Below are 27,995 nucleotides of genomic sequence, written 5' to 3' on the forward strand. Positions count from 1 at the left end.
CAAAGATCTACTTAAACTAGGATCCAGATGATCCTGGAAAATGCACAAGCAGAGCACAAAGACATAAAACATAAGGAGAGCCATGCTGAATCAGACCAAGCTTCCATCTAGTCCAGCATCCTTTTCACACAGTGGCCAACCAGTTTCCTGCGGGAAACCCACAAGCAGGACCTGAGTGCAACAGCACCCTCCTGTCCAATAATTCTCCTTCCATTCCCCCCAGCAACTTGTATTTGGAGGCAGGCTTCATTTAAACATTTAACTACCATAATTCATAGTTCATAATCATTGATAGACCTGTACTCGATCAATTTGTCTAATCCCTTTTTTAAGCTATCATCCATTCACCACATCTTGTGGTAGAGATTTCTCTTCTTCTCCTTTCCCTCAACTTTTTCCCCACTCCACTTCCCTTGGAGTGTTGTCACATGACTCCCACAGAATTGGGAAGACCTAAGCACCTAGGCCATAAGATGTTTGTTCCTGAATGTCCATTCTTTTCTCTGGGACCTCCTTTCTCCCCCTTAGCATAATAACTAAAGTTTTGGGGTGGCCTCTCCCACTCCCATGCATCCCATGGATGTGTTACTCCTAGGGGACTAATCCTGAGTGGATGTTCACAAGTACTTCCATGAACAGTGTTGACCAAAGAGATTGCTGGCATCCATGTCATGCAACCAGAATTGCACAGGAATGAAGCATGGAGGGTTGCAGAAAGAAGCAGGGAATTCTATGGCAAGAATTAAACTCTGATGAAGGCTGACTTCTTTATATGCTAGAGAGCATGCAAAGCAAATTAATTGAAGTGCTCAGACTGGTGTAGCACATGAGTCCATTCTCTGCTAATGCACAAAGTAAAAATAAAAAGTAGAGCATAGTACATGGTGTGCTAGAGGCGATGGGCTGTGCTTTACTGTTTTTAAAAGGGCATCTGAGAACTCATGAACATGAGCCTGTTCCAGATCAGGAATGTAACAAAACCTTTTAGTGTCCCTATGTCTTTAGGGATGCTGCTGGAGATAATGGAACAAATGCAGCCAAGAAAAGTAAAATAAAACCCACAGAAGCATACCCATTTTCATTTTGCAGATCACTGGCTTCTTCAAGTGAGTTTCATTTTTTGTGTGGGTCAGCAGGCAATGCTGGGTTTTTACCAAAAGGCATGAGTACTAGGAAAAAAAAAGGGGGGGGTTGGAATTTCAGCATCCCATGCTGTGCTGTCTGTACATCCAGGGCATAGCTGTGGACTGTGGTAGGTGTGCAAAATCAACTGCTTACTACAACAGACCATGGAATTTGTCCTTTGGTTCTCACATGAAGAAACATCTGTTGGGAGAACATTTGAGTGCAATATGCCCTATGTCAGGGGGAATGGTTGGATTATCAGGGCAGGCAAACCTTTTGGGCCATGGGCACATTTGGGAATTTGAGAAACTCTCCTGGGCACCACCACAAAATGGCTGCCATGGGAGGCATGGCAAAAGACAAGTAACCTGCCTAAAAGACTGAGTACAAGACAGAGGTGAGGTCTGAGCCCCAACACACTAAACTACTCTTTGAACCCACAGTTTTCAGCACCAACAGAAACCTATTTCACAGCAATCCCAGCTGCTGGTAGGAAAATGTGTTCCTTTCTTGGCAGGTGCCAAGAAAGATGCCTGGGGCACATTGGTGCCCATGGGCATCATGTTGCCTACCCCTGGATTAGATGCTCCACTGGTATGTTCCGGGTGTATTCATTCTATGCCCTGAAAGTGTACAGGTGGCTAGGCACTTCTGAAGGTTCTAGGTCTCATCTAGTCTCATACCAGCTGGCAATCCCCATCCAGCATAAATGGAAACCTGAAGAATGTATTGCGTGGTGACAAGCATGTCTTTCCTTGCAAACAACAGACCACGAAAATAGATATGCCCATGTGCATTAACAACACCACTGTGTCAAGCTTTGGCTTATGGCAAGAGGCTGCCTGATTTCAAACCCTGATGATGTGCTCATGATGATTTTTTCAGTATTCAGATGTACATCACTGTGGTACAACAAGTCTGACTTGTTACGCAGTAGAGATGGTCATATCATGTTTTTATTTCCTCCTCAGTTCTCAGGTATGTATAACTCATAAATGTCCGTTTTATTGAGTCCTGGTATTTCATTATTCATTTTTTTAGCTGCTTTACATTGTTTTAGATGTCTGAATGTTAAATATTTTGTATTATGTTTTTATTATATTGTATTTGGGGTTTCAGTTTTTGCGAATTGCCCAGAGAGAACATAAGAACAGCCTTGCTGGATCAGACCAAGGGTCCATCTAGTCCAGCATTCTGTTCATACAACCAACTGTTGACCAGGAACCCACAAGCAGGACATGAGTGGAACAGCACTCTCCTTCCCATGTTCCCCAGCAACTGGTGCACATAGGCATACCACCACTGATACTGCATATATAGCCATCACGACTAATAGCCATTGATAGCCTTCTCCTCCATGAATTTGTCACTTTGGCTATTGGGTGGTATTGAAATGAATGAATAAATCAATATGATTTATTAGGGCTATCTAAAAGAGGACAGCATCCCTATAAAGTTTGGCCATTGAACCTACAGGCATAGTTTCCATGTGCCTGTTGGATTGGGTGCATTTCCTTATTTCTTTGTTGACTGCTGTTGACCAGTGCTACAGTTAAATTGCCCCTGTGCCAGAATATAGTTCCTTCCAGTTAGGAGCATGCAAAAATGCCCCGAGAGTAAATGAGAAGGTGTCAGAGTTAATAAGGCAAAAATGCAAGTCAGGACAGAAGTGCTCCGCCTTTAAGGTCACATTTTGCTAGCCTCTGACTCAAGGAAAATCCCCAAGAGGGCACCATCATCTGAGAAGATTTCTTAGTTTTTTAACATGCATCTGACTACCCATTAAAGTCAATGTAGCATTGTGTCAAAGCAAGGCAAAACGTTGGCCTTGTGTGACCTGAGAAAGAAAAGCTGTTATCCTGGGAAGTGCTGCCAGGCCTGTAGTAAGTATGCTTTAAAAAAAAAAATGATTTGAAGGATAAAAAGGTCTGATTAAATGATGCTTCCTTAGTCTTGCAGCATACGTTGTTCTATATCACCCATGCAAATTAAACAGGCAAGAAGAACAAGCATAACTTTTCCTTTCCTTCCATCAGAGATTGCTTGAGAAATTCTATTATACAGCAAGAATAAGAAGAATGCCATGTGAAATCGATTTGCAGATGATTTTTTTTTTTTTAATGTTACAATTCCAAGTCTTCTGGAGACCATTTGGCGTAACATCAGGTTCTGGCTTTTGGAGCAGTCTCCGACTACATAGACAGGTATAGAAATAAAAGAAGTCTTTGGTACAGTCCGTTAATCCAGTGCACAGTATAAGAGACACATTCTCTCTTTCACTCTCTCTTCCCTTGTGTTTGGGGCATCTGCTAACATGGAAACCACCTGCCTGGCTCCTTCCCCCTATACTCAGGGCTGCCCAGATGGTTGATGGAGACTGGGACAGATGTGATGCTGGGGGCCCTCCTGCTTCTCCCTACAAGGACCAGTGCATGTGTGGGTCTCTGGTAAGCAGACCTGGGACAGGAGCCAATGTTGTGTACAGGCGGGGCAGGGGGGGGCTTTCTTTGCGGGGATATGGGGCAAATTGCCCCCATTGCCATCCCCCTTCTGGGCAGCTAAGCCTATATAGCTGAGAGGGCAAAAAGACAGAGTTGAGCTCTCTCTCTTTTTCTTATTACCTCTCATACCAACAATGCAAGTTGATACCTAATTGCAGATTTCCCAGGCGCATTACTCAATCCATTTCAATAGTCAGTGCTGCAAAGTTATATAGCTAGGCTAGCAAGAAATGCAACTTGGTAATAAGCGCATTGCATTCCTTCTCCACTCCTTTTACAGAGGATCATCCTCTCTTTGAAGGGTTATCCTGTCCAATTCCTATTTAAAGATAAAGTGCCATAACAACGTCAATAGCTAGTGGAGAGCTGATTGAACAGGTAGGCACACAGGATACCTGGTCACAGTCATCTGTACTTTGGTGAGATGGAATGTATTTCTATTTAAATTCTAATAACTAGTTCTAAATTTGCATATATGCCTATAAATTAGCATATGCAAATTTTGTGCAAATCGATATCCTCTTTTGTCCTCTTTTTTGGAGATGCATTTCCTCTTTTTGGGGGCCATCCAACACTGTACCCTTTAAATATACCTCCAGTTGCATGACATATACTTTTTGGTGAGCTGTGTGGCTGGGGATTGAATGTGAATTGATGCAATCTTATGAGTGGGAGCAATTGTGAGTTTCCCCCATGGAATCAGTACCATAATGGGGGTGAGTGGGATGTCATGGGTTTGATCTACATTAGCCTTCCCCCACCTGGTGACCTTCAGATGTGTTGGACTACAACCCCCATCATCCCCAGCTATCATGGCCAATCAGGTTGGGGAATGCTGATCTACAGGATCATCCCCATCCACATGACTGTATTACTTACGCACAGGGATGTCGGAGAAATCCGCAGTGGAACCAAAGAAGTTCGGATTTTCATGAATCCAACCCATGGATTCTGCAGCGGACTGGCCTTTCCCCTGTTGGGCAAATTCTGCTGACTTGCGGACCATTTTCTAAGTTTCCTGAATTTTGTGTTAATTTCATAGTAGAAAAATATGCGAAATAAAAAATGCCCAAAATGCGCATTTCCCCCACAGGCTAAAACATGAAAATGCATATTTGGGGTGGGGGGATGTGTGCAAATGTGTGCAAATGCACATGTGCACACATTTGGCAACCAAAAGAATCTGATTCCATCAATAGACGGATGATGGAATGAAACAATCCACCTGACAATCCACGAAACACAGACAGAATGGATTTTACACAACCCATACCTCCCTACTTACATGCAGCCCTCAGTCCATGGGATTGACTCTTGGGATAGCAGCCCTTGTGCAGCTGAAGCTGGATGGAAAGACCACCAGCATTTCCACTGAAATGAGAGAAATGTGACCCATGGAGAAGCTGTACATGATTGATTCCTCCTTCACCGCCAAATCACTTTGAATTCTATAATATAGCACATTGTGTATTGTTGGTGCACAGGACTGACTGACCCATACTTGTGGTGGTGCTTTAATGTCATTTTGAAATATTGTTCAATTTGAAGGGTGTTGCAGCTGTAGATGTATTCCCATACATAGCACATGCATGCACAGGTTCAATGCAAATGCAGCCACCACTCCTGTGTGACACTTTAATGCAAGTGTGTGATAGATGATATGCATCTTCTCTTCACAATTCTGATGGAACTGATTCTGATTCTGCATTTCCCAGTTCTAGTGAGAGGTTATGAGAGGAATATTATGAGCTTGTAAAACTCTGGCCAAGTGGCAACCGCGACCCCACCAGGAGATTTGCCTTAAGCAGAAGTGGCTCATGGGCCATTCGTTGTCTGTATTAGGCAAGGTCTATGAAGCACTATATTTATTGTTATTGTCACACAGAATCTCCATTTTGCACAAGATTCCTATTGTTGCTTTGATTAATTAGAGCTTCTTCATCTTTTTTTTTTTTTTTTTTGTAGTTGTAGTTGGCAACTGCATACTCTCATTCTTGGTCTCTGAGGCATGGCATTGCTGCTGAACTTTGAGGCATATGCCATAGGCAAGGCCCATAGGAGCTGCCCTGCTTGTTAGTATGTTAGAAATGCCTCCAAAGCAACTTGCAATACTGTTTTCCGATGGGGGAACAAGCAGAAGGAAGTCCCTATTGGAGTAGCTGCACAGCCCCAAACTTAGCCAATACTGTGTCACTCTGGAAGATAATATATATTTGCTTCTACCATAGACTTTAACTTATGAAGTGTTAGGTTTGGACATAGGAGGGCCAAGTTCAAATCCCCACTGAACCATCATGCTCACTGGGTGAGCAGTGATGCAGCTAGACCTGGACCTTGGGCCAAAGTCCAGGTGACCTCAAATAACCAACCGGAGCGTGGCAGGGCAGCAGAAGGAGACTCCATTTTATTCCTGTAGTCATGATGGTGCTATGATTTAAGTGCGTTTATAATGTTAAATTGTACATGCTCAGAGCGTGTTGAAAAAAGGGTTGGCGAACAGTTTTGTTGTTGTTCTAAAACACAGGAATGCTGAAGCAGTTGTAAAGCATGGAATGGCAGAGGCGGGAGCATGGATCACAGAAATGTTAGTGGTGTGCTTTCCAACTGAATACACATGGCCACCCATAAGACAATTAAGTCAAGAGTCTAAAATCACCTAGCTTCATCATTGTAGGTGAACTCAGGTAACACTAACCTACCACCCAGGGTTGCTGTGAGGATAAATAAGTCAAGAATTGTGAAGAATTTTGGATACCTGAATAAGATAAATGATAAACAACACAATTCAGCCAAAACACTTCAAACCAGTTCTGGATGGAACTCACATTTTCACATATCCTTTGTCCAATGTGTAATTAATACAATACAATGTGTAATTGTATTACACATTATGGAGACCATGCCCATTTTACTTGCAAAGGGAAAAAAACAACCCCTCACCTGCACTGGTTTTGGAAACACCCCTAACCTTAATTTAGCCATACCATCTATCACAATGTGATTTTGAAGCATTAGCACAGTCCCTTGAAGGTATGTGAACTGGGCTGGCCTTAGCCCTTTTGGTAGCTGAAACAAAATGGTGCCACTGCACTCTCTTCCAGATGCCTGCTTTCTCCCAGGCTCACCGTGCAACCTGGTGCCTCACTGGTCCCTGTAAAGGACATAGGAATGATATCTCTGAGTTGATTGCTCATGTTTGTCCTACTTATATGGTGCCCACTTGGAAGTGCCATCCTGTTACTTGTTTTTGAAGAAGCCTGGTCTCCATAGTCGCAAAGCCTCCCACAGAGTGCCTCCACTTGGACGACTCCTAGTGCTACCAATCTAGGAGGCATTCTGTAGCTGTTCCATCTTTGTCTCCTTAATGGCAAGAAAAAAGAGGAAAGAAGCAAAGGGAAAACATGGGAAGGTTCTGGGTGGAAGACAACATCATCTGGATCGTCTGGTAAAATTCAGTGAATGAGGGAATGGTGTAATAAAAGACTTATCTGAAAGCACACACCGGGGAATGGCACTCCAAAATGGATGTGCAAATGTGCAGTTACTCCCACGCAGTGCTCATGTGGGGCATTACTGACAGCAAAATTGTCCGGTTTCATTCTTCCATTGTGCCCCAGTCTGTCACCTGAAGCAGGCTGGCCTTCAGTCTGTTTGTAAGCACTTAATTCCTTGAATATTCCATAAACAACAACCAAATGGAAATGCTTAAGGCACGTGAGGAACTGGATCACCCTTCACTATAACGACAAAGCTCAATAATGAGATCATCAGAGGGCATGCTGCTGGTGGTTTCACATGGACCTATGGCCCGACTGGAGTTCCCCTGGAGAAGAGCCTTCAGTGTGGTGGCCCCCTTCCTATGGAACTCCCTGCCTTTGGAGGTCAGGCAGGTATCAACATTGTGCTGTTTCCGGCACCTCCTGAAAACGTCTTTATTTCAGGAAGCCTTCCTTGATTGACTGGCCATGATTTTATCAGAGTTCTGTGCCTTTTAAAAAATATGAATTATTTTTAACATGGTGTTTTATTTTTTTATCCTATTTTGTATTTTTATTGTTCACTGTTCACCACTCCAGAATCTGTCTGGATGTGGAGCAATATACAAATATTGTAAAAATAAATAAATAAATAAATAAATAAATAAATAATGATAGACTAAAGGTGCAAACCTATGGCCACTAGACAGCGGATTGGTCAGTTCCCGGAGAACCACCCCCTACTCCCTCCCGCACTGCCTTGTAGGCTGCATGGATTGTCCCTGCACTCTGTGCTCATAAGAGCAGTGTGGAGTGGGGGAAAGGGGGCATTCCCAGGGGTGGGGAGGGGAGTTAGTAAGTGCCAGTACGACACTTCCTATGTATCGTCTAGCCTCTCCACCCCACGCTCTGATGTCCTGTGGCTAGACACCTGAAATCGGCCATCTAGCTGCAAATGCAGGGTGGCTGGAGCATGGAGGAGATGATCCCCTCTGTGCTTCTCCCATCGTGCCTTGGATCGGCAGTGGCCTCCAAGTTCAGAGGTGGCCGTTTATCCGCATAGGATTGCTCCCTCCGTGTGCTTCCATATGGACAGCTCCTAGTACTACCAGTGAAAATACACTGTGCAGCTATTCTGTCTTTTCCTCTTTAATGGACTTTTGGGGCAAAGAAAAAATAAGCAGCAGTGGGAAAAAACTGGAGGGTTACAAATGTCAGATGACGTCATCTGCCCCCATTGTAAAATTCCATGAATGAGCCAGGGCAATTGCACAATAGAAACCTTGTCTGGAAGCATCCTATGAATCAAAGCCACAGTAGCTGGCTCAGAATTTCTGATGGCTGGAATATGATGACAAGAAATGATAGTCTAAAAGGGAAGGGGTGAATTATTGATGAAAAGGGATGACATTTTATTAGACGCTTTCAGAGCCAGAATTCAAATCTTATTAAAAAATCCTAAGGGACAAAATCAGTATGTAGATGACAAAGTGTTGATGAATTAACACTGCATTCCTTTGACTGCAGAACAGACAGGACAGAAAGTTGGTTGTATCACAGTCATGGTGTTAGAGGATTCCAGACGGCATGGATGGATTATGGTTCAGATTTACCATACTCTGGCATAAAGTGTGAAATGACTCGAGTATGATAAGAAAAGGCAAGAGGTCTTCAGAAAGATCCCTTCCTGATGACGGTGTGATGATGAGCCCATTCACACAGCCAGACTGGCACACTGAGAATATAGTAGCCCTATTCAGGTGTTCCGTTTGTAGATGAAGCAAATGCACGATGAGAGGGAATGCTTCAGCCTCGCCTCTCTCCCGTATTATGTTTCATCACTCTCTACTTGTTAAGGATGACAGTCTGAAGAGGAGAGCCTCCTGCATCTGTGGAAGCTCTCCACATGAGCCAGAACATGGATTTTCCAGCGTTCTGGCTTGCATAGAGAGCCTGCTGTCTGGCTGTGGCACTTTGTAGTCTGGATTATTTGGTTTCATCTGAAGGGAGCTAAGGTGTGGAGGATCCCAATTTGAGTAGGCTCATAATGTTCTTCTGGTCCTCTTCAACCTTGTGACTCTAGAATTTTAGCTGAGTGGGCATCATCAGTATCAAAGTGATGCTCAAGCTCTTTTGATCATTCGCTCCTGTGTAGGGATGTGTGAATCAGCAAAACCTGAGCTCGCCCAAGTTCTCTGAATTCCAATTCAAAATTTGTTCCAACTAGAGTTCGTATCAGATTGTGCGCTTCATTTTTTTCTTTTCATGTGTATTTTCGTGCATATTTTCCCAAATGGATGCATCAGTTGTGAGCACCTTTGAAATGTGCATTCTGCTCCCCCAAAAGTGCATTCTGCTCCCATTGATTAAAGCGTATTTGTGCACAATTTGCAAAAGTACTCATTTTTTCATGCACATTTTTCAAATGTATGGACGCTATTGAATGCACTTTTGGGGTCTGCGAATCACATTGCAAGCTCAGAGACATACAGACTTCGTCCACAGATTGCTTCCAAGTCTGTGTTCAGTCTGGAAGGTGCAAACTGGGTAAATTGTGATTAAAAAAAATGAACCGAAATGAACTTCTCATACATCCCTACTCCTGTGACAGCAAAAATGGAAAATTCTAATGCATGTAGAGGTCTGGGTTTCATTTATTATTCCTCACATAAACTATGTGGAATGAACTGGTGGGGTGGGGAGAATGTGCTGTAATTAATAGGGTGGGGTGAGAGGTAATAATGCTATTGTGTAGTGTGCTTTTGCATTTACAAATCCTATTCAAGATGCAAGAATCTGATGGTGCCTCATTAAATACCCCTGTCAGGCTAATTAGGCACGTCCGATCCCTAACAATGGCAAATCATTTTATGGAAATACCATCAGGCAAGGGAAAAGCCCTTTATTATTATTTCAGGGAAAGTCACTAAGACAGTGAGACGGCAATTAATTATGCCTTCAAAATACTAAATAGGGGGCCTCGAGCCCAATCAATTGAGACAGTCTGTGAGCTGAGATTAGATGGAATTTGTCACAACCAGTGCTGTGGCTTGCATTGTACCCATCACCATTTGTCTCTCAGTCTGCACAACGCCAATGCTGACCCTTCTTGTTTGGGAATACTGCCAACCGTCTCACATAGACTCTGCCAAAACTAGAGCTCTGGCTTACAAATCATTCCTCCTGTACAAGTCCCATTTATTTCAGCAATCCTTGGGCCTTCTTATGGCTTGAGTTATTAGATTCCATCTAAAGTTATGATTTCCTGACAGTTACAGAGCCAATCAGCATGACCCCAAAATTGGCTTCAAGCATGTGGCAAATTTAGTGTGTTACAACCGCCCATCTGTGAACTGTATCTGATTCCAGCCAGGTCAATTTTTCAATGTAGGATGAGGTTGGGGTGGGTGAGGGGAAGATCCTCATAACACACTTCTCTTGGTCATGTGATGGAGCAAACAGATGGCTCTTTTGGGTTCATGGGAGTCTGCCGCATGCTGTGAAGTCAGATCCTGCTTTGGGTTTGAATTGGCTTCAGGTAGGTCTGTTAAGAGGAATGTTGTGCTCAGGTAAACTAACATCTGGAATCTATGACCTACCACTGTTCTAAGTGCAGTGTAGTAGTAGTCTTCAACCTTCCTGGATTCAGGACCTATTTTTAACCTCAATTTTTAATGTGGGACCTACTGTTTTGATCATCTAATTGCCTTAAAAAAAACACAACCCTCTTATCAGAGATAACAGCCAAATAAGCTTGTGGGATGGAGCTTCCCCATACCTGCTCTCAGGCCATCTTCTCCCTTTTTCTAGGGAGGCCTCCTTGCAAAGGAAGACAAAATGGTCCTGCAGCATTAGTAGTTGTGCAGAAGAGGAAATTCTGACTGGTGCAGCTTTGCTTTCTTTCTTGTTTTAAAAATACTTTTATTTAAAGAGTAGATAAGAGTACTGTCAAGAAGATATAGGTTCCAAAGAGATCCAACATAGTCTACTACATGAGGAATGACAAGTTATAGCTATGCAAAACTATTCAATACCCCAAAAGAGAGAATTTCGGCTATGGGGCAGTATAAAAATGTAATAAATAAAAACATACATAATAAAATAGCTTTCCACAGGTCCCCATGGGAAAATGGTGGCCTTATGTTTAGGTGCAGATTCTCTCACCCCGAAAACATAAGCTGCAGGTGCCACACCACTCTCTTTGACATAGCCAATATTAAAGGTAAATTGACTCAATCTCCCTTTGCATATGGTTTCTTTTTGTTTTCCTAATGAAAAAAAAACTTGAAACAAACAAAAATGGCGGTGATGTCACTAGTGTGACTCATCATGTGGGTCTGGACCCACCAGCTGAAGGCCAATGGTATCTGGCAGCTTCAAATCCAATGGACCTGGGACCTTACCTAAATTCACTTAGGTTAGCCCTTAAGGCTGAGGGCTACCTTTTCAGTGACAGCATTGCAGGACCGATGCTTTCCATGATGACAGGAAATGCCTTGTTCAATGTACTTCCTATTGCCAGACACTGTGTGACCTCTTTTCTCCCTGGGACTGGCACATGAACGCTCCACTTGTGGACACCTTTGTGTTGCCAGCTGTTCCCTGGGAAGCATTAAGCAGCAAAGTGATCAATGAAGGACTGTGTTGTTGAGTGTTTGTTACATTAGTGGTGCAAGACCTTTGCGGTATTCTGGAATGGACACAGAGACACACAAATGTGCAAACCTCCAAAATGTCTGATTCTGGGTCATAACAAAAGCATCATGGAGGAAGCAGAGTAACCCTTGAGTCTGACCAGATTAATGCAGACCACCAACACACTTCAGAAACTCCTTGCTAACAGGACGTATCCCATCAACGGGCGAGGGAGTGACTCCACTTGTACAGTACCCAGAGAGCAGAAGTTCTGTGCCGCATTCAAGAGGATGTGCAAGAGGCTTGTGAACTTCTCTTTCCTCCGCGCACTTTTAATATTGTCCAATAACCAAGGGAATCATCATCCATTTGGCTGCCTTAAGGGTCTCTCAACTGCAACGTGATGCAGGGGCAGAATTTCCATTTGCAAACTTTTATCTAATATCCCTGCTCCGCCTGCTCCCCATATCACATAAAAGGAACAGTGTTCTGATGCCTTTGGTGCAGCTGTCAGGGAAAGGCAGGAGGGGCCAAAGGTCTCTTTCTCAGGAGAAGTTCCAGTTGGCTTCCTTGTCAGACAGCAGGGAAACAGCGTCGCTGACAGCTGTTGTTCTGGGGGCTTAAACCATTTGCAAGGAACCATGTGCCATGGCAAGGTCGGTTCATATTACCTTATTTATAAGTCCTGGAGTTGCAGGGCTGGAGTGGGCTTCTGTTAGCTGTGTGTAAGTAGGCAGGCTGGGCAGTGGAGTTTACAACAAAGAGGTGGGGATGACAGAAATCTGTTTTTATGTTGTGCTGAAATAATCTCAAGTGTATTTTTCATGCTTCTTGCTCAGGTTTCATCCTCTTCCTCCATCACTGAATGCTGCCACATTAGTAGGTGTTCTCTCTCTCAAAGTCCGTGAGTCTTGTGCAGAGATATATGCCCTTCAGTTGTACAGTATATTTCCTCCACACTCTATACCACTCTTCCCCAACCTGGTGACCTCCAGAGGTTTTGGACTACAACTCCCAGCTTTCCTGACCATTGGCCATTCTGACTGGGGATGATGGGAGCTGATGGGGATGAAGTCCAAAATATCTGGAGGGCACTAGCTTGGGCAAGTCTGCCTATAAACTGCTTTCCGGCATATGCCTTTAGGCCTTGGCTTTCCTTGCATCTCCTGGAAACTCACCTTAGTTGTTATTTGTGCTAAGGCACAACCCACTGTTTTTGTATACCAGCATCATGAAACTGACGCTTTGCTGTGATGGGCCCCTTAATGTGTATTCACATGCTCCACATAGCATTGCTCATCATTCTTCACCTTTAAAAAGTGGCTGAGGATGTTTTTTATGCCCCATGTGCTTTTAACAGATCCAACGGAATAAAGAGATGAAGTCTCAGGATGTTGAAAAAGTTATAAGTGATTTTATTCCAAGAAATACCCCCCCCCCACACACACACACACCCATGATTCCTGCAACTATCTTCTTCAAAGATCTCTGCAGGCATTTATATAGTAAAACTCACCCCTGAAGAAGGTGCAAAATGTGTAGGGCTCCTTCTTGGACTAAAACTACATATATTTTTTTCAACATCCTGAGATGTCTCTTTATTCCACTGAACCATTTTGGATGTTCTTCAGTTTTTTTCTCTGCTTTTAACAGATCAACTGCTGGATCATCATATTATATCTTTTATCTTCTAATGTTCCTTTTAGAAATCCTTTAAAAGCGACATGAAAACTATATAGCAACTATTGATAGACCTGTTTTTCATTAACTTGTATAATCTTTGTTGAAAGCTATATCAGACCCAAATTGCATGCTATGCAGATTTTTTCTGTCACATTTTTTTTTGGGGGGGGAGGGGAGACCCCAGAGGCTGGGCAGGAAGGAGAGGCTACTTAACCCTTTCCCCCTCTGTATTTCTAGCTCAAAACCACTAACTCCAAGCTGCATTTTTTTGTCCTCAGGGCAAGGGGGAGGGGATTTGGGGTCCCTGTATTTTCTCCCCAACAGATGAGAAAGTAGGTTTGTGAGGGTGATTTTGAAATTGAAAATGACCAGAGGGAGGATGACGCAAACTCTCTTTGCCCTCCCTTCCTCTCCTCAGACTTGTAGCCTGCTCAGGCTGCTTTGGGTTAAAGAAGCAAAGCAGAGTAAAGTATCATGATCCTTCCATGGGGCCTGTATGCTGAGCTTGACCTAATCAGTGCCCATTATCCTATCCTATCCTAAACCCAACCTGGCACTTTCTTTGTAGGAAGTATTTGTCCCTAAGAAGAAGGCAATAAGTGTCTGGCTATTGTCGGCATTAAGATACAATTAACAATCACTTGGGGTATATAATGCGGTCTTAAAGGATGCCAACTCATTGGGTGGGAAACACGAGAGAATAAGAAAGTGTTTCCAGTTTCTGGGGAAAAAAAGTGCATGCATATTTCTATGCCTACAGTAGATCCTTCGCCATCTTTTGAATCCTTGTAAGGGCAAAAAATAGTGCTGGTCTTGTGCCTATGTTTAATTCATTTGCTGGAGGAATAAAGCCCCCAGATATAGTCTCTGATGGCTCTTCCAACTCGTCTTGTTTGTCTTACAGAGCTGAAACACAGGAACATAACTTCATTTGACAGCACTGACTTAATTTTTCTTTTCTTTTCTCTTTCCCATGGCTTAGCAAAGTTGAAACATAGTGAATTAGCAGCACAATCCTGCTCTGTTAAAGAAAAGAAAGATGTAAAGGACAGAACTAAAGATGTTGGGGCAAGTTCTGGTGCAAAATTTGAGAGTACGTGAGTCAAATCAATCCCTGCTGCAAACTTAAACAACTTTGATGTACTCACTCACATATGGTTTTTCCTGCACATCACTTCATTTTGGGAGTGTTACAGACCCACATTCTATTGTTCTGGTTGCAGAGGTCTCCAATACACATACAGACTTCTCTCAGCCTGCAGTGGCTTTCCAATATATTCCAATGAAAGAAGTTTAGCATACACAGATCTCTGGATCACAGCATGGAATAGAAGCTAATTAATGGACATGAAAGATGGATATGACTTAAGTCTGAATGTGAATCCACTCTGGGCCGAAGCCAATTCATGGGATTATGTCTATATTGTTAATGTGGCCAAGCCCCCATGAGTTGTTTTTCCTGACAGAGTAACCAATCCTGCAAGGGCTTGCCTTGTCTCTAGCCCAGGAATGAAGCTCAGGGCTGGGGTCCAAATCTGCCCCCCCCAAGTTCCCCAGATGGTCCTTCTCCCTCCCAATGTCACCAAGTCCTTCCCACTTTCCCTCGCTCCGATCGTTTGTTGGTTTTCCAGCTCTTGTGTGTTCCCCCCCCCATTCTAAAAGGGCGAAATGCCTCTCCTAAGGCTTAGTTACTGGCTTTAAGCTAAAATGTGCCAGTATTTTTGGTATTCTGTCCCTGCCCCTTTTTGCCTTCGGCCACACCCACCACTGGAATGCACCTCTTCCCCAAACTTCTCTGCAATTGAATTCACCCCTCAGGCTGAAAGAGGTTCTGCACCCCTCCTCTAGCCTCTGACTTCAACTCATCACCTCCTGGAAACCCTTTGAATTGCGGGTTGCTCTTGACATGCTTTGCAGTATTTGGACACCATGCTAATGAAAGTCAGCTTCTGAAAGGCTCAAAAGCCTCACTGTGGAACTGCCCCAGTGTTTAGCTTGACTGTCCCTCAGTTTCTTGTGCGGTGAATACTTCAGTGTTCTATGAACAGATGTCATGTTGCACTCCCTAGGACTTGTGCAACATGGGTCAACTTGCAGCTGTAGCTGGGACAGCACTTCCCTCATAGGCCACAATTCAAAGGGCCACCCAGGGATCTAGGACATATAGCAAGGCTTTTCCTTGAAAAATCCCCTGCCCCGAGTTTGAGAAGATGCTCCTCAAAGCTGAGAAAGCACGAGGAACTGCAGTAATGAAGAAAAATCCTAAGATGTTCCAGTGCGCACATGAAAGAGCCTGTATGCTCCGGGGGACCGCTTTGGATCACATAGTTCACAAATATTCCATAAGGCATATGCTCTTAAAGTGCGGTCTGCCTGCACTTTAAGATCAGAAAGAGAGGCCCTTCTCATTTGCCCACCTGTGAGAACAGTCAGGTGGGTGATCACACGTGAGAGGGCCTTCTCTGCAGTGGCCCCTCACCTTTGGAACAAGCTACCATCGGAGGTCCACCATGCTCCATCATTGCAGACTTTTAAGAAGGCCTTGAACAAGTATTATTTTACCATGGCCTTGTGATATGACTGCTATTGCTGTTACCGCTGTTAACATTGTTGGTTTTATTGTTGGCTTTTATTGTTTTTATCACTTTTAATATTTTAAATGTTTTTATGTATTTTTATTGCTGTAAGCCGCCTTGGGGAGGGCTTCTGTCCTGAAAGGAGGCCAAGAAATATTTTAAATAAATAAATAAAATGTGGACTGAGAAACATCACTTTATTTAATAAACTCTTGGAGAGCTGGACTGCTGGAGAACTCATGAGACTAAATGTATACACGATAAGAAATGCAAAATGAAACAACTAAACCAGGGAAAGGTCCATTTCAACTTGGGACCTCAGTGTGGCATCCAGAGTTTAAGGCTTTGAGGGCAAGATGAAGAGGTGAAGGACTTGTGCTAATTCTAAAGTTGCAGCGATGGGATGGGCTACTACAACTTGGGACCTCAGTGTGGCATCCAGAGTTTAAGGCTTTGAGGGCAAGATGAAGAGGTGAAGGACTTGTGCTAATTCTAAAGTTGCAGCGATGGGATGGGCTACTACTTACTACGTAACGCGTCTTAGACACAGTCTAGTAAAGATCATGACATGTGAGCCAGAAATAATCCTTTAGAAAAAGAACTGTAAAAAAAAAAATGCATTGTGATAATTGGCTGTACCAACTTCACCCAGCTATTGTTCAAGTCCCACAGTCTTTCTGTTCTCATGAGTTCATGCCTCACTCTTAATTTAGCTATCAAGTGCTTATTCAATTGCCTGGTGCAAAATCCAGGATTTAGTGCACACAAGAGTTAAAAAAACAACCACACACACACACGCACACGTATGGGTAAAGTGCGTGCATGTATGCGTGCGCACACACATATGCACGCACACACACATACACTGAGATCCAACATTGTGTTGCTACCTGAATTAGAGATGGAGTGAATAGGTTTGGCAAACTTGAAGCCTATGTAGGTGGAAGGACAGAGGAACGGGCTAATTTTTAAGACACTCCCCTGGCCTCCAAACTGTGAAGGACTCCCTTGAGCACTTTAGAAAGCTTCCGCATACAATCTGGCTCTCTTTATTGAAGAGGTGTATTTATACAAGCCGTGTTTGTGGAAGTGATGTGTGTCAACGTCTATTTCATGGAGACCCTCTCCTTCTAGTCAGTCACCCTATTCCATGTCTGATATGTCTCTCTTTCCCTTTTCTCACACTGATTTATCTCTGATTTGGGATGGATCCCTTTTGGCCAAGGAGATGACAAGGTGTGAAGTTCAGACCCATACAGCTGTGTTAAAATCAAACCCAGACTGAGCGTGGTCCATTGTGCTGCGGATCTTCTTGGCACAATGTTTGGCCTTGGCCTTGGCCTTGCTTGTTTCCTTCTTTTGGCACTTCTCTGTTTTCTCATGTGAGTTTGGTATGTTCCCATGGACCGGGAAGTAAAAAGTACCCTTCTGTTTGTTTACTTTTTTGGGCCTCTTTAAGATTTCTGCCTCTTTGTCTTCTGTTGGTAGCCAGCACGGCTTCTCCTTGAGCAACCTGTCCCGATCTGGCCGGACGCTCCTTAAGAACTTCTTGAAGATATTGGCTGTGAGGGAGAATTTTCTGTAGAACTCTTGGGACTTGCTGCCTGACAGGGACGTCTCATTCTTGTCTCCCTTTTTGTCTATTTCAGGCAAATCTAACCAGTTCCCAACCAAATCGGCAAAGATGTTGTCACCCAGAACCAGAGGCTGCCGATTTCTGCTTTGAGACATTAGTGAGGAAGTCCAGTCATTTGTCTCATCAGAGAACTGGCATTCTCTGCAACCTGATTTGCTCTCAGACCAGCTGCTTGTGTCTTGGGAAAACCAGCTTCTAGTCATGTGCTCGCTGGATGACTCAAATGTCCTCGGTGAATGGTACTCTGCCGTGCTCACAGTTGATGAAGGTCCACTGACATGGTAGTAGTTCTCACTGCTTATGCTATTAAGGGATGAAGTGATGTGCTCGTGGCTACTGTCTGGCAAAGTGACGTGGTAAAATGGGCTGGTGGGTTGTGACACCGGAGTTGAGCACAAAAAGGCTGAAGAACTGCAGCTGTCCAAACAACCTTTACCCAGCAGTTTCCCACTCTGCCTGTTGGCTTCACACCTTGCCCTTGGCACTTCTTGATTGTTTTGACAATATTGATGCTGGCCAACTCCTGAAACTGGCTTGGGGTGGCTAGAAATCTCCAGCTGTTCCAAAGCTGTCTGGACCTGGAGGAGTTTCAGCTCTTGCAGAGCACCCATCATGCAGTTCATCTGTTCATGCAGCCCGTCCCCAACCTCCTTCATGGATAACTGTTGGGAGAGGAAAAGATGCTATCAATTTAGTTTGGAAGAAGCAAAAGGATAAAAGCAAGTTTCACGGATACAACCAAAAGAGAAGTGAAATCTGTTCTCTTCCACTTGTGCGATTTATGTAAGCCTAAATATCATACATTAGACTGGATTTCCTTTCTACTTATTAAATAGGATATACAGAGCTGTAAAGATCTCAGATCATATGCTTCTGGTCAGATATGTCTGTTTTTATTTGTTTGTAAGAGTTAATAATATAAGATTCCAAAATATATCTGAAAGGATTTATTTGCTGTATTTGTGCCTTTCAGGATTTGATAGCATTTTACCCATTGACTTCATCCACTTAAGTCTTCCCCAGTGTGCCCCATAAATCACATCTTAGTGCTACAAAAGAAAAAAAATCACCCATAAGAACTAGTTCAGATCATCTATTTTCTATTTTTTCTTTTTTCTCAGATCATGCACATATTCTATTAAGGTTTCTAAAAAAAAGTTTTTCGTCCAATTATCTAGTGAAATAGGCTTAGTTCTTACAAGCAGCGGATGAAGTGGTAAAACTGTCTATGGACTGTACTGCTTCAGCTTGCAGGTATAGGCTCATTTCATACAAAAAAAGTCCTTGCACACAGAAAATTAGCATGTCAGCTACATTAGAAACTTTCTCCTAATATGCTAGAGTTGTACCTGCAAAGTATGTTTTCATAGAGAGGAGCAATTAATGCTCTGAACCCCCATCTTGTCTGAAATGGTACAGTCCAGATACAGGCTTACCACATTATCTAGGGTTGGATCCAGTATCTGCCTTCTGCAAGAGAAAGGGACCTTCCACAAGAGGAAGCACTCTTCTTGTGGAAGGCCTCTTCATATGATTTTTAGGGATTCTCCTTCAGCTCACCCCATGCAGCAGGTCTCCTGACTCTCTGTGTAGTATTTTCAGGGGCTTGGAGGGGCTGCCATGGGAAGGAGAGGGCGGGGAATTCCATTTCCATCAGCACAGTTCATCCAGCATAAATCTGGATCCAACCCCTGCTGTTTGTGAAAACTGGGCCATAGCTTCAGATTTTAATAATATATTTCAGGCCGAGAAATGACAGAAATATGTAAGCAAATTCAAAATTAAAATAGCGATTATTACTTTAAAAGTACACACAACTTCTTCAACTTAAACAACTACAAAAGATTATTATTTTAGCTCCAAGGCTAGATTTATCATTAGCATGCCTTTTTTGTTACCTACATGCCTTGTTAAACATGCCAGCTATTTCCCCCAGCGCCTACATTCTCCACTCTGCCCTTTCACTATATATTTTCTCTTATAGAGGAACCAGATCTCATTCCCAAAGCGGCATCATAAAACAAATGGGCCATACTTCCTAACAGCTGCCACTACTCCTCTCTCTGTTGCAGAGCTGGAGGAAAGGATGCAACTCTTTGATGTACTGAGATTTTCAGACGGGTTCACAAAGGCACATGAAAAAAAAAGGTTGTACATCTACATGTCTGTTATCATAGGCTGTTTGAAAGCTCATTGCAATCTCTTTTTGGAGTGATCTTATTCTACAGCTGACCCTTGAACACCTGTGTGCATGGCTGGCAACTACATCACTGTGCATTATCCGCCATCGTTTCACTTCATTAACTCGGCCGCTCACCGCTCACTGTTTCCTTGGGAGCAGAGAATGCACAATCTCATCGGATTGAAATAAAGGCTACTGCTTTGCAGAAAATGTGGTGCAATCCCCCCCCCCATCTGCAAACATGCAAAACGCCCCTCCAATAACAAAGGTTCAAAACTTGGATGCAGAGAAACAGTTGAAGTAGAAGCAACAACCCAATCTGCCTGCCAAAAGGTGACTACACATAGCTGCCAGGTTTAAAAAGGAAGATGCTTCCACTAACTTCTGACTGCATTTTGCAAAGTCTCTCTTCCTGGCTAGTTTTAGTCAAATCCATAGAAAGCTTTATTGACCTTCTCTGCACAAGCAACAGCCATATTCCTACAATAGAACAGCTCTTAAGTGACCCTCCTGGGGGCCCATCTGTTCTCTAAGCCTCAGAGAAAACTATCACCTTACCTCTTTCCAGATTTGCTGTAATGCCTCTTGTCCTAACCTTTCCTGCCTTATTAATGGAATCCCCCTTTTATCTGTAGCTTTGCAAAGCAGGCTTTGGAAACAGCTTGGACCTTCATTGGCCACTTTCCATCAAATCTCCTTGCAGGCCAAGTGGTGTAATCAAGCAATGATGAGTGACAAAGGGTCTTGCAGTAATGACTGGGGCTGATAGGAAATTCAGCATATGCTGGATGGCTGTGCTGTTCACTTCATTGATTCAATTAACTCCCCCATGGGGGCGGGGGGGAGACAGGGAGGAATATAATCACAAAGCATGCCTCATGTGACAAGGACCTATTAGGAATTATTAATATTTCAAAAGCGCTCATTCCCTGCTTCTTTTCCAGAGAGCAAGATGGTAACAAAGAAGCACAAGTACAAGTTGTCCAGGGGTCCACATTTGGCACTCTCACCATTATGGCCTGGGTTTAATTCCCAGCCAGAGGAAATGCCCGGCCCTTCATTTTTCTGAAGGGACCTCAGCTCAGTGGCAGAACGCATGCTTTGCATGTTATATATGGCACCAGATTTTACCCCTGAAAAAAACTTTTTTAAAGTTACGCTGAATTCTCTTAAGTAGCAGGGTCTGGGAAAGAGGCCTCATATAGAAAGACTTGAACAGCAAGTCAGTCAGGGGATACAGTCCTGAGCTAGACAGACCATTGGTTGGGTTTAGCAGAAGGAGCTCCTTATAAGAACAATTTGGATTTTATGGGCAGGCAGACATGGAGGGTTGTAAAGGGACTGGATATAGAGTGAGCCCAAAGGGAGCACTGACTTTTGCAAACATTTTTTGCATGGCCCCCAAAGTGCCCACCCTTTTGGAGATGGTGCAAAAGGCTGTGAAAATATATGGGGAGGAAATACATCCCACTGTCAAGGAAACTGGGCTGATACACAGCAGTTTCCTCAGTAACAGGGGTATCCCATGCTTTGAGAGCAAAACATTAGTTTCATTTGTTCAGTGATGGTACTGCATAGCCAAATCTGGTGCTGCGGCATCAAAACATACATCATCCCTGGCTGGCTAGGATCACTCAACAAAGATGCTCGGGTAAAAAGGTATAAGTGTACCACAGATAGGGAAACAAGCATAGTGAATAGCTGTGAAAAAAGTACAGTTGTGGATCCAAAGCCTTCCCTGACCCACCTCCTCAATATGCACCTTTTCAGCCCCTCTGCCATCAGAGTGATGACAGCAGAGCTTTCTGCTGCCAAAACAAGGTTTCCAGTGGTGGACCTTCTCCTCCACTCATGAAGAGGGTGGTCCGCATTATCCTATGTCCCTGGGAGCCCTCCCAGGGACCACAGGATTCTACTCTAAGGTGCTGTGAACAGTTACACACCCTTATAAACTCTCTAAGGTGGCAACTGACGATGCTACTTTTTTTGAACCTAAATATGAAGGAGATACATAAAAATCCACTATTCTTACCAGAATACTCTTAGCTTTCTGGTGAAAATCAGAGAAAAATATAATAACGGAGATCATTTTAATAGATCCAAAATCATATTGACCAACATGGTAGCAACAATGCAGACAAATGCGCCTTGCAAGGATCTTGTCTCTTTGGCAAAAGGTACTGCTGTGTTAGAGATCCTGCTGGTGATCTGTCTAGTATCCAAGAAGTTCCATCCTGTGTGCATTTACTTAGAAGTAAATCCCACTGAAGTTTATAGTACTTATTCCCAAGTACTTGTGAACACAATTGCAGCCACACTATGTTTACTCAGAAGTAAGTCCATTAGGGCTTGCTCTCTAGAGTCAGTGTGTTTAGGATTGTAGCCTTAATCAAGCTTTTCGCATAGACCCACTTTGAATTTAGGGTGATTTATTACATAATCTCGATTTTAGATTGCATTACAGCATTAAAAAACAACCTCAGAGAAAGAATCAGCATGATACCGCTAGAGGTGCTCTTAGCAAAAGTTACACAAGGGATGTTACATAAGCCATCCTGCAGCAGGATATCTAAAGGCGCTAGATCTTTTGTGTTCCATTTACAGAGAGACTGTGCTGTGAAATCAGCTAAAACATCACTTTACGTTGCAAGGGAGATCAAAATAATAGCTAATTAAAAACATGTCTTATTCCTTTTAACTAGCTGATGCTAGGAGTAATTGCTCACAGCCAATAAAATGAGACTTATCTGTCCCAAACATGCAGTGCTGGTTCCATATTTTGGGGGGCTCATGAGCAGGCTGATCTCAGTAGGCCATCGGGTGGCCATGTGTCCCCTATCTGAAGGCATCTTCTATTCGAAGGGCTGTCCAGTCCAAGTCTGGTTTAAAGACAAAGAGCCATAAGGAGGCAGAACAAGGGCCTTGAAGTTGCCATCAGTAGTTAGCACCTCCTGAGCACACTGGACAGGCACAGAGGTCCCCCGCAATGTCAGTCTCCCTCAATGTCAGTCTCCCGCAATGGTGAGTATGTATTTCTATTTAAACAAGAGTAATTATTTCTAAATTCGCATCTCTACATATTCATTAGTATTTGCAAGCCGCTGTTCTCTTTTATGAGGATGCATTTCATCTTTTTGAGTAAGCTCATCCCTCTTGGAGTGAGCTCATCTCCTCTGCCTCACCACAGTTCCACAACCCATTCCTTTCCCCATAGGCCCTATCTGTACCACCTCAAGAAGGAGAGGACAAGGAAAGCAGAGGCCCCTACTCCTTCTTCTCGCTCCGCTTGTTTGGAGAGGGCAGGTGTACAGGCAGCAACAGCCAGGAGAAGGAGCAGAGGCATCAGAACGCCCTAGAGATCAGCAATACCCCCCACCCTGGACTATGGGCCTTGGGAACTGCCTGACAGTGCCAACATCTGATACTCTCTTATGGTTTTCATCCACTCATGGTTTATTGTTGTAAGACTAATATCACAGTTTATTCATTTGAATGTTTAGTATTTGCTATCTGTTGGGGAAACCGTGTGTTCCAAACTTTGCCCTCCAGTGAGACAATAAATTTTGGGGCATCCAACAAAAGAGCTATTTGAGGTGTTAAGAGATGCTAAGCTGCCTTTGGAGGGCTTCTACCCTGAAAGGCAGCCAAGAAAAGTTTTAAACAATCAATCAATCAATCAATCAATGCAACAATCAATCAATGAATCAATCAATCAATCAATGGTGGTTCTAAACCTGGGGAGCAGTTTCAACATTATTTTGCAATGGGTTTTGCAGAGGTGAGAATCTCTATGTCGCTGAATATGTGAGGAAAATGAACCACTCAAATCACTAATACCACCTGTGCTTATAGTTAGCCGTTGTCACATGTGGAACATAGGAAGCTGCCTTATACTGATATGGTTTGAATGATCGCAGGGTGGGTCATAACTCACGGTGGCTTGTTAATCACTGGGCACGTACCAGTCACGTGCCAGGGGCAGGAGGGATCAGCGTAATTGCCCTCAGCAGCATGGCTTCTCATGTCATGTGAACCTGGCCAGGGTAACAACCCACCCCAAGCCCTACAACAACCCATGGGTTCTGGGTGGCTTGTTACCCACAGCAACAAGCCACCCTGGCTATGTTTGCACAACATGACAAGCTGCGCTGCTGAGGGTAATTATGCTAATCCCCCGGGCATGTGACCACTGCACACATGTTGGCATGGAATAAACCACTGTGGCTCATTTCCCCAGTGATGGTGCGAACTGGGTCACTGAGTCAGACCATTGGTCCATTTAGCCTAGTATTGTTGACACGGACTGGCAGCTGCTTTCCAGAGGTTCAAGCAGGATCCTTTCCTAGCCCTACCTGGTGATGCAAGAGATTGAACTTGGAACCTTTCGCATGCAAAGCATGTGCTCTGCCACTGAATTACAGCCCTTCCCAAGTGCCTTGGTGACACCCAAATTAGAGGCCTGCAATGAACTATTTTATGGGGCTGCCTTTAACTCTGATATTTTAGTGCTGTTATTGGTTCTCTGAGCCATTCAGGAACACAATGCAGCAATACAGAGTGCTGGTTTTGACCTTGAAAGCCCTAAACCGTCAGGGCTGGTATACCTTAAGGACAATCTCTTCTCATATGAACATACCAGATTGCATAGGTCTTCATTGGAGGCCCTGCCCCACTCCCACCCCCCAAACATCTGAGGTTCCACATGGGATAGGCTCTTCTCATGAATGGCACACAAGTGCTGGAATTCCCTTCTGCAGGAAATCTGGTTGTCCCCCCCGCCCCCCTTCCTTGGCATTAGCTGCTCAGTAAAGATATTGCTTTTCCAAAGGGTTCTTGGTAATGAATTCTGTTGCTGTCTAAATTGCTGCCAATATTTGGTTACATAGTTTTTAAAAGACAATCCTATGGCTTCTACACAGTGTGTGTGAAGGGTCATGGGATGCTGAGGTTTTTCTCCTCCGAGGCTGTAGATAGGGCTATGACCTCTGAGGGGGAAATCTGAGCAGGAATCGACAAATAGAAAAGTAACAACACCATATTTCATACATTATCTAATGATTTTCTCTGGGAAAGAAAGCAAGGTGGTGAAAACAAAGCCACAAAATACTTAGTTCTAAACAGCCTTCCCCTCCAGATGTGTTGGACTACAGCTCCCATCATTCCCAGCCAGAATCTGGACAGCGCTAGGCTGGGGGAGGCTGCTCTTGTCTTATGCTACTTTATATGAACCCCTGCTCTGAACTGTTGTGTTGTGTAAATTGCCAAGGATCAGATGAAGGATCTGTGTAAAGATAAGAGGACCTTTACACTTTTCAACCAACCGTGGCAAGGATATGACTCCAAAGTGTTTACTGGCAACTCAGGCTGAAAGCCAATTATATGGCATCACCAGTCAATCAATCAATCAATTATGGACACATCATGGCTGTCTAGAGGCCTTGGCTAAAATATGTGTTTACAATGACACTTTTCAGCAGGGACGTTGCTATGTTCTTAAAAGATCTGGGGCACAGGCCCATAACACAAATTTGCATCCATCCATCCATCCATCCATCCATCCATCCATCCATCCATCCATCATCTATCTTTATAATATATCCAAGTCTAAGCTGATATATATATATATATATATATATATGCGCGCGCGCATGTGGTGTGCTTGCGTGTGTTTATAGATTACATACATGCATACATAAGAAGTGTGCGCTGACACCCCCCCCCTTCAACTCAGACCCCGATTCAGCATTTTGGAAAACATCCTGCTTCTGCTCAGGCCAATTTGTAGTCGGACCATTTCAGCTCAGCACCAAACCTGAGCCAAGGTTTGGAAAAATGAGTCTTTATCCTTCCTGTTGACTACCTTTGGAAATTTAAAAAAAACCTGTAACTTTTTTCTCTTGGTCAGAACTGGATGATAATTTCAGGCATAGTAGCCCCCTAGAAGGGGATTACAGCTGCCCAATGTCAGAAAAATAGGTGCAGTTCTAACAAGGCTGCATATTGTCACCCTGCTTATTTAACTTATATGCAGAGTACATCATGAGAAACGCCGGGTTGGATGAATCGCAGGTTGGAATTAAGATTGCCGGGAGAATTATCAACAACCTCCGATATGCAGACGATACCACCCTAATGGCAGAAAGCGAAGAGGATCTCAAGAGCCTCTTGTTGAGGGTGAAAGAGGAGAGTGCAAAAGCTGGTTTGAAACTCAACATTAAAAAAACGAAGATCATGGCATCTGGCCCCATCACTTCCTGGCATATAGAAGGGGAAGAAATGGAAGCAGTGACAGATTTTACTTTCTTGGGCTCCAAGATCACCGCAGACGGTGACTGTAGCCATGAAATTAAAAGACACTTGCTCCTTGGGAGGAAAGCTATGGCAAACCTAGACAGCATAGTAAGAAGCAGAGACATCACCTTGCCGACAAAGGTTCATATAATCAAAGCTATGGTTTTCCCAGTAGTAATGTATGGCTGTGAGAGCTGGACTATAAGGAAGGCTGAGCGCCGAAGAATTGATGCTTTCGAACTGTGGTGCTGGAGAAGACTCTTACGAGTCCCCTGGACTGCAAGGAGGTCAAATCAGTCCATCCTAAAGGAAATCAACCCTGAGTGCTCATTGGAAGGACAGATACTGAAGCTGAAGCTCAAATATTTTGGCCACCTAATGTGAAGAGAAAACTCTCTGGAAAAGACCCTGATGCTGGGAAAGACTGAAGGCAAAAGGAGAAGGGGACAGCAGAGGATGAGATGGCTCGATAGTATCACCGATGCAATGAATATGAACTTGAGCACACTCCGGGAGAGAGCGGAGGACAGGAAGGCCTGGCGTGCTATGGTCCATGGGGTCACGAAAAGTCGGACACGACTGAACGACTGAACAACAACAACAACAAAACTTATAGGTGAATTTTGATTTTCTTTTAAAGGGAACTGCCAATAAAATTTTTATTACTTGGAAGAATTGGATACACATTTCAGGATTCATTGCCCCATCAGAGGAGATCATGTCTCCAAATTTCAGAATGATAGCCACAAGGATTTTTGTGCAAGGTTGGCCTTGACATTTTGAGGTCTCCCAAAGAAGACATACTAATCTCCTTATTTTCCTTGTGGACCATTGTTCTGAAAATTACAGCCTACAGCTGTCCCTAAGTAAGAAACCAGCAAAGTTTGAGAAGGGTCAGTGCAGCAGTTCATGTGGAAGGGGAGTTCTCCAGTTTGGGGGAGGGAGTGATTTGCTTTCCCTTCACCCTTTCCCCAATAGTTTTTTGGGTAAATTTGTATGAAAATGCATAGGTCATTAGAGGTGTCTCCCGGGCAAGAAGCCTGCAAAGTTTCTGAAGGATATACATACATGCAAATTTAGAATGACTAGAATTTATTTACATTCCACCAATATTAGCAGCAGGGGAACATGGGTGGGAAGATGCTATTGCACTCATGTTCTACTTGTGGGTTTCCCATGGGCATCTGATTGGCCACTGTGTGAACAGAATGCTGGACTAGATGGACCTTGGTCTGATGCAGCATGGCTCTTCTTATGTTCTTAAATAGAGAGCGCCTCTGAGCATATGCAGAATGCTTTTCTTTCACCACTAAGCACTTACATTCTCCCCCTACCAATTCTATTTCCCTCCATGCAACCATTCCTCCTCATCCTACCATCCTCCAGCAACTCTTCATAAAAACAGATGTCTTGTTTTGTGCAACTCCTCTCTACCTCCTTGTTATGCACAAGCTCTCATTGTATCTTCTTCCCCCTAACTTCATTTGTGCCAAGACTTCACCAGGATTCAGCCAATGAGTCTGTTTTCAAAACTAGGGCTAAGTTATGGAGAAACTCTGAGCATGAACTAAGTGCCTTTCCCTCACCACTGAGGCTAGAGTTCATGCAACCCCCCCCCCAAACCCACAAATGACAAAACATGCATAGGACTGAGCTGAAAAGGTAGTCAATTCATTAGGTGGAATTGAGTAGGAACTGTATAAAGCCTGCAATACCATGCTCACAACTCAGGACTTATTTCTGAATAACCATCCAGAACATCAAAGTGCAAACGTCCCTACAAAAGTAACTCATGCTGGAATTCTATGCACACTTTCATGAAGGTAAGCCTCATTAAACATAATGGGGCTTCTGAGTAGGCATACATAGGACAGTATAAATGAGCAGTAT

The 27,995-nt window shown here is 43.7% G+C and overlaps 1 protein-coding gene across 2 annotated transcripts in view; it reads right to left on the minus strand.

Moving 5' to 3' along the window:
- Positions 1-16,175: 16,175 nt before the first annotated feature.
- INKA2 (inka box actin regulator 2) overlaps positions 16,176-27,995 on the minus strand; it is a 41,541-nt gene continuing 29,721 nt past the window's right edge. Inside the window, exons 2-3 of one of the 2 annotated variants that reach the window (XR_014789930.1) lie at positions 16,422-18,294; positions 16,176-16,313 (exon numbers count right to left, since the gene is read on the minus strand). Coding sequence is in view for 1 of the 2 variants with exons in the window: in XM_084848352.1 (XP_084704478.1) it covers positions 17,242-18,294 (1,053 nt within the window). In the remaining variant the exon portion in view is untranslated. Of the gene's footprint in view, positions 16,314-16,421; positions 18,295-27,995 lie in introns of those variants that run through there. The other variant, XM_084848352.1, reaches the window with a different exon arrangement.

The sequence above is a fragment of the Heloderma suspectum genome, chromosome 4 (assembly GCF_057233095.1).
Source record: "Heloderma suspectum isolate Gila_16-S chromosome 4, 16-S_ref, whole genome shotgun sequence".
Lineage (NCBI taxonomy): Eukaryota > Metazoa > Chordata > Lepidosauria > Squamata > Helodermatidae > Heloderma > Heloderma suspectum.